Here is a 10,896-nt window from a genome sequence, read left to right as displayed (position 1 = left end):
AATGCCTCCTTAATACGCGCAAAATAATGATTCCTCCACCTGACCGCTAGGACCCACAGGAAGGGCCTCTGTATTTCGCGAAAAAAATGTTCACCCCGCTGACAGGTCGGACCCACCAGCTATATGTTCGCACACAAGGAAGTGCCTCCTTATTACGCCCAAAAAAATGAATACCCCCCTGCTAGCTGGGACCCACCATATTGTTGGGCTGACTTGTGGGCCCACTAAGTTGATGGGGACGGAGGGCTTTGTCAACTTAGTCAATACTCCAGTGACCGTATGATGTCCATCCAACGGCCATAGTGCTTCTTCAACCTCTGGTCTTCTTGCTCGAGCCGCCCAAAGCAGCGTCGGTCATGCCGCCCGCTCCTGCCTCCCGTGGCCGGTTGTGCTACTATGGAGGCCTCACCGCCCCCATACTACTCCCACCACTGTCTAGGCCATCCCTCCACTCACCCACACCCCCTGTTATTCTGCGGCGACGGCAACCTCACACCGCAGCCGAACCAGTGAACCCTCGTACTCCTCTCCGCACGGGCTTCCACTGCCGCGTCTTCCCCGGCTCCACTTCGTCCCCTTCCTAGGCCTCGCCGTCGTCCACCGCCGTGGTGCTCTCCGCGCGGCGTGGTTAATGTGGTCAAGGCACGACTTCCATCAGAAGAGTACTGTACATGGAGAGGCTAACAGCTGGGTCCACGGCCACAGCCCAGTTTTTTTGTGATTTGCCAAGTAAGTCGCTTTGTCAGGCCTGTTGAGGTGCAAATCTTTCAAGACGAGGAGAGCTTCCATTTGGCTGGCCGAGAAAATGGTCCATCAGTAATGAGAAATGGGCTGTACATTTTTGAAACACATCAAAACGGCAATTAGTTTCAAATGTCTTTTTTTTATTTCGAGATTTTAAATTACATTAATTTTTATGCATGGAGAATTTGTTGGATTTTATATTGATATACATTTATTTTTAAAATCAGTTTGAATGTCAGTCAAAATTTCGGGATTAAAAACAGTTCGGAACGCACCGAAATATGCAAAATTTCGTATAATTTTTTAACCGTGGCCACAATATGGGTTGTAATGCTAACAAAAAGAATATGGGCTTCAAAAAAACCTTAAGAATTAGCAAATGGGTTGTAAATTATTAAAAATAATGGCAGATGGGCTGTATTCTGTTTTCCACAGATTTGAGGCTTTCCTAAAAAAAGGTTGACGCACAAGCAGTGACTATTGGATGTCCATCCAACGGCCGTCGTGCTTCTTCAATCTCTGCTCTTCCTGCTCCAGCCGCTCAAACAAGCGCCAGCGGGACTGCCTGCTCCCTCCTTCCCGCGGCCGGCTATGCTGTCGCGCAGGCCTCACCGCCCCATCGTACTCCCATCGCTGGCCTAGCCATCCCTTTACTCACCCACACCTGCTGTTATTCACCGGCGACGGCAAACAGACCAGTAAACCCTCATACAGTCGTACTCCCCTCCGTGTGGGAAACAACTGCCGAGTCTTCCCTGCCTCCGTGTTGTTCCTTCCTAGGCCTCGCCGTCGTCCACCGCCTTGGTGCTCTAGGCGCGGCCTGGTCAACGTGGTCAACGACCGACATGCATCTGAAGTGGACTATACGTGGAGAGGCCGACAGCTGGGTCCACGGCCGCATGCAAGGAAATGCCTCCTTATTACGTGCAAAATAATGATTCCTCCACCTGACATCAGGGACCCACCGAAAGGGCCTCTGTATTTCGCAAAAAAAAGTTACCGCCGCTGACAGCTCGGACCCACCAGCTATATCTTCGCACGCAAGGAAGTGCCTCCTTATTACGCACAAAAAAATGAATACTCCCCCTGTTAGCTGGGACCCAGTAAAGTGACAGGCTGACTTGTGGGCCTACTAAGTTGACGGGGACGAAGGGCTTTGTCAACTTAGTCAATATGCACGTTCTAGCTCCAGTGATCGTACGATGTCTATCCAACGGCCGTAGTGCTTCTTCAACCTCTGGTCTTCTTGCTCCAGCCGCCCAAACCAGCGCCGGTCATGCCTCGTGCTCCTGCCTCCTGTGGACGGCTGCGATGCGGCGAAGGCCTCACCGCCCCCTACTACTCCCACCGCTGACCAGGCCATCCCTCTACTCACCCACACCCCCTGTTATTCTGCAACGACGACAGCCTCACACCACAGCGAACCAGTGAACCCTCGTACTCCTCTACGCGTGGGCATCCACTGCCACGTCTTCCCCGGCTCCGCGTAGTCCCCTTCCTAGACCTCGTCGTCGTCCACCACCTTGGTGCTCTCGGTGCGGCGTGGTCAACGTGGTCAAGGAACGACTTCCATCGGACGTGGACTGTACGTGGAGAGGCTGACAGCTGGGTCCACGGCCGCAGCAAGGAAGTGCCTCCTTATTACGCGGAAAATAATGATTCCTCTATCTGACAGCTGGGACCCACCAGACGAGCCACTGTATTTCGTGAAAAAAACGTTTCCCCTTGACTACTGGGACCCACCAGCTACATCTTCGCACGCAAGGAAGTGCGTCCGGGTCGAAGCGTACATAGCGTTGTCATTCTGGTCGCGAACGTGTACATACATACTGGTCGTTGTAGAGGCGCGCACGTGTCATAGTACAGGCGCGCACGTAGCATGTACACGTACGTACAGCGGCCAGGGTGCGAGAAAGAAAATACGGCCACGTACGTATATACGGGCAGGGTCTCGAACGCCTACTCACGCATATGTACGGCCAGGACTCGTGTACATGGCTAGGTCGGAACGGTGAAACAGCGTCGTCGTCGTGTTCATGAGGAGGCAACATAATGCTCATGTTCATGGGGAGGCAACGGAATGCGTCGTGTTCATCGGGAGGTAACGGAACGCGTGGGAGCCAACCGGCTGGATGGGAATGAAATGCGTTGTCGTGTTCATCGGGAGGGCTTGGACGAAACAGGCGATTGAAACGAGGCCTGGCGTACCGCAGAACGGAGGAAACGGCCTTGTGTTCGACCGGCCACGTTCGAAACGGGATCCTGTTCATCGGAGGGGTCTGGCGTACCACAAAACGGAGGAAACAGACCTCCTACGGTCGAAACGGGGGTCCTGTTGATCGGGAGGGGTGTGGCTTACCGCAAAACAGACGAAACGGACCTCCTACGGTCGAAACGGGGGTCCTGTTGATCGGGAGGGGTGTGGCGTACCGCAAAACGGATGAAACGGACTTGTGTTGGAGTGCTACGGTCGAAACGGTGGTCCTGTTCATCGGGAGGGGTGTGGCGTACCGCAAAACGGGACTCCACGGGATACTGTTCATCTCCACCGTCGACCTCCTCTAGCCTCCACGGGCTACCGTCGACCTCCTCCAGCCTCCACGGGCTCCTGTTCATCCAGCCTCCACCGCGCGCTACTCCACCGGCTACTGTTCAACCACCCCTCCACGGGCACCCCTCCACCGTCTACTGTTCATCCAGCCCTCCACACCATGGGGTCCTGTTCATCCAGAGGCAATGCCACCGCTCACTGTTCATCCAAACCCCCCGCAACACTCACTGTTCATCCCAGAGGCAACATCGATCGGCTTCAGTTAGCAGCAGTAGCGAAGGAATCGCTCGATCGGGTTCAGTTAACAGTCATCGATCGATCGCTTGGATTCAGTAACGCGTAGCCTGCAGTGCAATCGCTCGGGTTCAGTTAGAGCCCAACGCCTCGCTCGGGTTCAGTTAGAGCCAACGCCTCGCACACACGCGTGTACGTGTACGAGAGAAACACGCATCGCTCGGTCCCCGACCTCCCACTGTAACCCTGAACTCCCCAAAATTTTCCTCGCCCTCGCTTCTACCACGGTTTTTTTCGTCATGGATGGCCCAAAGAATGTCATGCAGTTGTGTCTCTGGCCCGCTCAGGACGAAAAGCCCATTTGCTGTCATGATTTTTTGTCATAGAAGTAGGAGCCCACCACATCTATGATGATACCGGGTTTTGTCACAATTATCGTCATAGAAGTGTCATATGTATGACAGAAAAAAGTTTAGTTCGGCCCAAAATGTCATGGATGTGTCTTTTTTTGTAGTGCCAGGGGCAAGCTACGAAGCAGGAAAACTGTCGGAGAGCCTTTGCGCGGAAGCCAGCAGAGCATCCAGATAGAACTGAAGCCGGTCACGGTCTCTCGGCCTAGCGAACAGATGCCAGTGCTGCAAGAAGGCAAGACATTTGAAGAACGAGCCAAAAGCACGCCGCGGGAACACCCGCTCAATCACCATCTTATTGCGAGTAGTTCAAAGGATCGACATCATAGCCGTAAAGATGAGCTAAAACAGTCGACGCTTATGGCCAACCTGAATGGCCCTTACCTGCAGAAACTCTGCAAGGTCATAGGTCTTCCACTCCGGTCCCAAAGCATCACGAGCAAAGCACCAAAGTGCATGCGCTGCTACGCATGAAAATAAAATGTGCGTTCTCGTTTTCGGGACGAGGCAAAGGCCATTGCCCGGACCCTAGTAGTCAGTAATACCAGGTAGAAATACTCGGAAATAATCAGATATAGGAAAAACAGAGGAAATTGTGTGGCAAGAGTGGAAACTTGGGGATTTGGGGGCTCGCTATGGTATGGTTTTTCAATTGAACACCCGTGAACCACTAGACGATCCTTCCGCATGAAAACACAATAATGTGTGAGTTGAATATTTTAAATTATGTGACAGCTGGAGCAAATTATTTTATGATAAAAAAGGACGTTGAGCTATGTCGTCTAAACTAAGGCAACGCTATAAAGTGAGCCTATTTAAATGTTGATAATGAATATCAGCGCTTAATCAACTTGTTATGTTATACTATCTTATATGCACACATCAGTTTTGACAAATGTCTTGCTGTCCATAAAGAGTATCTACAGCCGGATCCCTTATTTTCTTTCTAAACGTTTGAAACATCCACCTAGTCAGTGATCGGTAAAAAAAATGACCCAACTGAACCACACTTCCTCTTTAAACGTCCGATCTAACTTAGCGTCGTAAATACAAATTTCGGGGCAATATGAGAGGGTCACGCGGTCCCACTTGCAGTCACCCGGCCCTCCTTCCTCTTTGTCACTTGAAGCAGGCAACAGTGCGGGCGGAGGAGGCGGTTGGGTCCGGCGTAGACGGGGGAGGCAGGTCACGACGGTGTGGGCGGAGGTGGCGGCTGGCTAACCACTGCGTGCTGGCCGTCCGCATGTGCGCTGCTCGTGTCCGTGGCCAACGCGCACTGCGTGCGGGCCGTCCACACTCGCGTCCATGGCCGTCGCGTGCTGGTCGCCGTGTGCATTCCGGCTGGCCGCGCGCCGGGTACAAGCTGATTGGCCGCGCTTGCGTCTGCTGGTCGCGTCCGTGGCCGCCGCGTGCCCCGTACTGCCTTCCGGCGTGCAGGCTGGTTGGCCGCCACGCGCCGCCTGTCGCTCGCGTCTGTGGCGTCCGCGCGCTGCACGTCGCGTGCTGCTCATGCGCCGCGTGCGGCTGGCCTGCCGCGCGTGCAGCAGCAGCCTCATGCGGGCCGCGTGCGTGCGTGCACAGTCGCGGCTGGCCGCTGCTGCTCTGCGTGCTGGCTAGCTAGCACGTGCACATAGCATGTTCGATGAAATGTCTCATGCAGAAAGCGAAAGTGGGGCCTGAAAATGAGGGCTGTGATGGTTTTACAGAGAGAAAGCGAGGGTGGAAGAGGACGTGCTCGGGCACTGACTAGACGCGTCCGCCAACGTTTGAGAGCTCAAATTAGGTAGACGTGGCTTTAGATGCTATAAGGCTAGTAAAAAATTTTGGTATGTTATCTGAATCTTCACGGGGTTCGTTTGTGACGCTTGTAAATTCCAGGAGCGAACACTTCGGATTCTGTCAGGCGTGCAAATTTGATTGCGAAACATGATGTATGGGGGCACAATTGCACCAAACCGGAGGCTAGGAAACCATGATTTCACGCCACCTTCACCTCTGACCCCTCTTATTTTTCCCTTGACGGCACATCTCTTTCACCCCACCTTGAGTGCTAGAGGACAAGTCTATCGCTAACCACAGGAAAACGTACACAGCAGCATCCAAATCACAGCATAATAATGTATGGTGAACATGCCACTCGACCGCCCAGCACAGTTGTCACTGCACATATCAAACACTTCTGTGAGCAATCAAGGATGAAAATTGTCACTGGTCTCTTTCTTGGAATGACTTTCCTAACAAATCTCCCTGGACGAACTAGTCACAACAACGACGCAAACCATTAAGGCCTTGTTCGGTTAGGCAGGGTTTGGAGAGGTTTGAAAGGGATTGGAGGGGATTAAATTCCTTGCAAGTCAAAATCCTTGTCAAACCTCTCCAATCCCTGTGGCGAGGGGATTAAACGAACAGGGCCTAAAGAGTTCCATGATGAGCTACTAAGTAGGACCTCCATATTCGATAAGCTCGACAGACTGAATCTGCTAGTGCCAGCAGATCTTTGAGGAAGATCTTCTCTGTTTCTCTCTCTACTACACTAGTATACTTGTCACTGGCCAAGCCAGACATGTCTTTCGTCTGGAGCCTACCAGCCAAAGCCAATCACTCGACGTTGAGCTTCCGGGAACAGCAGCGCCGGGTCCATGGTGAGCTGGGCGTTTGGCACAGTGCCAGGCATGCCAATTATTCTCCCACCATTCTGTTGGCTGATTGGTGGTTTGTTCCGTTTGTTAACTTTCTGTCTCTATAGCCTTCCGCGCTGCTTCCCTCTGACCCTCTCTCCCTCCTTTGTGTGTGTCCTCTACTCTACTCTCTGTCTGCATATAAATAGGCCACCCGGGGCAACTTGTTGCTGATAAGAGGTAGTAGCTCATCTTGCACTGTCAAATTGCACAGGGCAACTCTACTGACAAGCTAGACAAGGCTACAGCTCGTGAGAAACATTGTGCAAGCAAGATGGTCAAGGTTCGTTGCTAATCAAGCAAAACTTTAGTGTCTATTGCTCAGTTTTGTGCGTCGGTCTGAACGTGTTTTTGCTCTGTGTTGCAGCAAAAGATTGTTCTCAAGTTGCCGTTGGATGGCGAGAGGAACAAGAGGAAGGCCTTCAAGGCCGCTGTTGGCATGGCAGGTATGAAGAAGCCAAGCCACTGATCATGACAAACAACAGTTTATCTTCTTATGTTCGTTGGTTCTTAAAGGAAGGTGGTGAATTCTACAGGTGTGACATCCGCGACGTTGGAGGGGGACAAGATCATCATCCTCGGCGACGGCGTCGACCCGATCGCGCTGACGACGATGCTCCGGCGCAACCTAGGAAAAGCCGAGCTCGTCAGCGTGTCGTCCGGCGATGACAAGAAGAAAGATGGCGGCTACGGCTACGGCGGAGAAAAGAAAAAGGACGGCTACGGCTACGGCAGCGCCGACGGTGGCGGCCGCAAGGACACCAAGGGTAACGGCGGTTACCATCAGAATGAGGTGGCGCCGATCCCGTACCCCGCGTACCACCAGTACAACGCCATGCCGTCCTACCCTGCTTACGCATACGCTCCGTATCAGCAACAGCAACAGGATCCCGGTTGCAGCATAATGTAAGCTAAGGTGCCGACGAGAAAAGCTCGGGGAGACTCAAAGACTTAGTCCAGGACAAGACAAGCTTTCATTTCAAAATAAGTTCAGGATAGGCTTAGAAATCCTGAACTGATCAAGCGAAGTACGATGAAGCAAGAGATTAGCTGGCTGCTTGAGCTGCACGTACATGTACATAGCTTGTGGAAGCATCTGCAGTGGTTGTCTGTAAATTCAGGGCTTCAGTTCAGAGTGTCCTAGTGTTGTGGTCTGTGCAAGATTGAAAAGGGTGGACGGAATTAATGGAACAGAGAGATGCATGTTGCGCAAAAGCACACTGAACTTTTCAGAAAGAAAAAACTTCCAATATATTCATTGCAGTACAAAGAACACCCGATGTAATAAAAAGACCACCTAGCGACGAATACATGCACTAAAGTGAGTTGAAGGCATGCCGCGTTGTTGCCCCTCCCTCACCGGAGCCGGACAAAATTTGTTGTGGTAGACGGTTGGAAAGCCGTCGTGCTAAGGCCGGCAAGACCAGTGCATCAGAACAACAACCGTTGCTGATGAAGAAAAATATAGATTAAAAGAATCCAACATGTAGACACATGAAACGAAGACTGAATTCAAGCAGATCTATCGAAGACCTACACTAACTGAATTGTGTGATATCCGTCAGAGACAGACCTCCACACGCCCTCCAACAATGCTAAATGCATTGCCGAGGCAAGGGCTCGGTGAGGAGAAACTTATCCCATCTTCATGGAGCCTCCACGGCCTCACCTTACTAAGCATGACACAAAGCCTAAATAAACTTAGAAATACCTAAAAATGAAGTAGGAATCCTCCCACCTGCAAGGTCGGGGTCCACCACGCCTCAGTGGCCCTAGGGCCACCAAAGACTAAGACCAGGAGGTAGAGGAACCCTAAACTTTTTTTCTTTGGAGAGGAGGCGGCGACTGTGTAAAGCAACATGTTAAAAGCTCATATGAATTATATCTAAGAAAGGAAGAAGCTAATGAAACTTTACAGCAGCAGCAGCATTAGCTATATGTAAGTTGGATATTTTATCTATTTGATTCGGTTGATTCTGGAAGAAGACAATGGGCAACCTAGAGACTGAAGACGATGGTGTTGTAGCGAGTACAGGGAGGCATGGGGAAGACCGGCGAGGACGCGACACAACGTTGCATGTGGAGGGCAACCGAAAGGTTGACTGGTTCGGATGGGGGAGGGAGGTGCGGGCTCGCCGGAGAAATCTAGTGCTCGGGAAAGGTTTGGAGGGATAGTGGGGCGATGACATGAGGGAGGGCGGGAATGAAGTGGAGAGGGAGAGGGGAAATCAATTAACCCTTTTTCTCGATGCCTAACGTATAGTCTGTTTTGGGAGGGGGAGAGGGGTGGTTCTGGCGTATAGTCGGCCCCAAACAAAATATATAACTTTTTTTAGACTAATAAAAAATTCTCTTTTTTTTGAGACACACACACAAAAAAATTCATCTTTTCCGGGGCAACCGGACGGCGATCAGAGTTGAGCCGGGTCCAATAGAAAAGGCAGGCCGGGCCTGCCAGGCTATGCTTCACATGAAGGGCCTGGCTTCATGCGCGATTGATACCATGGCCTAGACCTTTTCCTCCATCCCCATGAGAAGAACAAAATCAAAGAGAGAAAGAAAGAAGGCTATTGGCCTCTCCAATTTCCGGGCGCCGGGAAGAGAAGAAACCCTACCCGACCTCTGATTCCCCAATCGCCATCCCTCCTCCGCCGCCACCCATGGCGTCCGCGGCCGCCACCTCCGCCCCGCTCCGCCTCCTCTCCTCCTCGCCCCTCTCCAGGCCGCTCCTGTCCAGGCCCCACCTGCTCACCCTCTCCCGCCCCGTCTCCTTCCAGCGCCTCGCCGCCAGGTCCGCCGCCTCCCCGACCCCCTCCACCTCCTCCTCCGCCCCCGACCCCGCCCCCGTCGACCCGGCGCAGCTGCCCCCGGCGCTCAGGGACATCATCGCGCTCTTCCAGTCCGTGCCCGACGAGCGCACCCGCTACAAGCAGCTCCTCGCCTACGCCGCCCGCCTGCCGCCCATGGACCCGGCGCTCAAGTCCGACGCCAACCGCGTCCGGGGCTGCGTCTCCCAGGTCTGGGTCCACGCCGCGCCGGAGGCCGAGGCGCCCAGCTGCGTCAGCTTCCAGGCCGACTCCGACGCGCAGCTCACCAAGGGCCTCGCCGCGCTGCTTGTGCTCGGCCTCTCCGGCGCGCCCGCCAGGGACGTCGCCATGGTGCCCGTCGAGTTCATCGAGATGCTCGGGATCAGGCAGAGCCTGTCGCCCTCCAGGAACAGCGGCCTGCTCAACATGATCAACCTCATGAAGCTCAAGGCGCTGGAAATCGCTGCGGGCCAGGAGGTGACTGGCGGCCAAGAAATCCGCCAGGAGCATACTGAAACGCCTGCCGTGGAGAAGGAAGAGCCTCAGTTTGAGGCTTTCGGTGGGCAAGTGCATGAGAGTTCGGAGGCGGAGAGGCCTGAGGAGGAGGAATCCGAGGAGGAACCGGCTGCTGTTGTGGAAGGAAATGGCAGCCTTGGAGGTGGGAGGAAGGAGAGGATAAGGGATAGTTTGGAGAGAGGGCTTTCACCAGTGGAGCTCAAGATTGAGGACATTTCGTATCAACACAGTGGGCATGCCGGGGTAGCAGGTAGCGATGGAGAGACGCATTTCAATGTGCGGGTGGTGTCCAAGGAGTTTGAGGGGAAGAGCATGCTCAAGAGACACAGGGCTGTGTATGATCTCCTGCAGGATGAGCTCAAGAGTGGGCTGCACGCGCTGTCCATCGATGCAAAGACACCATCTGAAGTCTAGGTACTGCATATATCGCAGTGCTGCCCACGAGGTTCATTTTTGCCACATTGTAGATTTCTCTAGAATAGTGCTTCTCACTTGCTGAGAACTCTTCTTTTTTTCACAATTCTCAATGGCTTAAAGATACGTCACATATGATAATTTTTGTGCCAGCAGCGGATGATGGTATTCCGGGTATACTAAACTTAATTTTTTTCGCTGATTAAACTTTCATGATGCTAATAATATTGAGTGCAATGGTTCTCTTCACCACCCAATTACATAACATATACATTGCATGATTCCAGTTCTTTGAGGTATGTTGAGTGGTATTATGTGAATCCTAAGCATCAACTAGTCCAGCCGCTCATCCTAGTTCCTTGGGTTCAGCTTGTCCTCCTTGATGTCGTAGCCTGGAAATCAGATGTATAGGTTTCCAAGCTGTGACAGATTAATCAACTTATATACAATTTATGCCTGAAATAATGAAATATAAAACTACAGTAGAATCTGTTTATCCTCGATGGTGGTCATCTCGATCATCATAAAGTTTAAATAATTTC

At 52.5% G+C, this 10,896-nt stretch overlaps 2 protein-coding genes across 2 annotated transcripts; both read left to right on the top strand.

Annotated features, from left to right (window-relative positions):
• The first annotated feature begins 6,273 nt into the window (after positions 1-6,273).
• LOC123111591 (uncharacterized) lies at positions 6,274-7,810 on the top strand. The gene is made up of 4 exons (XM_044532410.1): positions 6,274-6,581; positions 6,832-6,900; positions 6,985-7,063; positions 7,154-7,810. The coding sequence occupies exons 1-4, from the start codon at positions 6,579-6,581 to the stop codon at positions 7,525-7,527; spliced, it is 525 nt and encodes a 174-aa protein (XP_044388345.1). The 5' UTR covers positions 6,274-6,578; the 3' UTR covers positions 7,528-7,810.
• A 1,314-nt stretch (positions 7,811-9,124) lies between these two features.
• On the top strand, positions 9,125-10,509 carry LOC123111590 (sufE-like protein 1, chloroplastic/mitochondrial). Its single transcript, XM_044532409.1, has one exon. It carries the CDS (start codon positions 9,278-9,280, stop codon positions 10,352-10,354), a length of 1,077 nt encoding a protein of 358 aa, XP_044388344.1. The 5' UTR covers positions 9,125-9,277; the 3' UTR covers positions 10,355-10,509.
• The last annotated feature ends 387 nt before the right edge of the window (positions 10,510-10,896 follow it).

The sequence above is a fragment of the Triticum aestivum genome, chromosome 5B (genome assembly GCF_018294505.1).
Source record: "Triticum aestivum cultivar Chinese Spring chromosome 5B, IWGSC CS RefSeq v2.1, whole genome shotgun sequence".
NCBI lineage: Eukaryota > Viridiplantae > Streptophyta > Magnoliopsida > Poales > Poaceae > Triticum > Triticum aestivum.
Note: the sequence above shows the minus strand (reverse complement) of the source record. Positions and strands in the feature narration are given on the sequence as shown.

Bases quoted from the DNA above. Each gene is read 5' to 3' on its own strand.
- LOC123111590 (XM_044532409.1), top strand. From the start codon at position 9,278: ATGGCGTCCGCGGCCGCCACCTCCGCCCCGCTCCGCCTCCTCTCCTCC.
- LOC123111591 (XM_044532410.1), top strand. The intron at 6,901-6,984 runs GTTCGTTGCTAA...TCTGTGTTGCAG, and splicing joins GTGCAAGCAAGATGGTCAAG to CAAAAGATTGTTCTCAAGTT. The intron at 7,064-7,153 runs GTATGAAGAAGC...TGAATTCTACAG, and splicing joins GGCCGCTGTTGGCATGGCAG to GTGTGACATCCGCGACGTTG.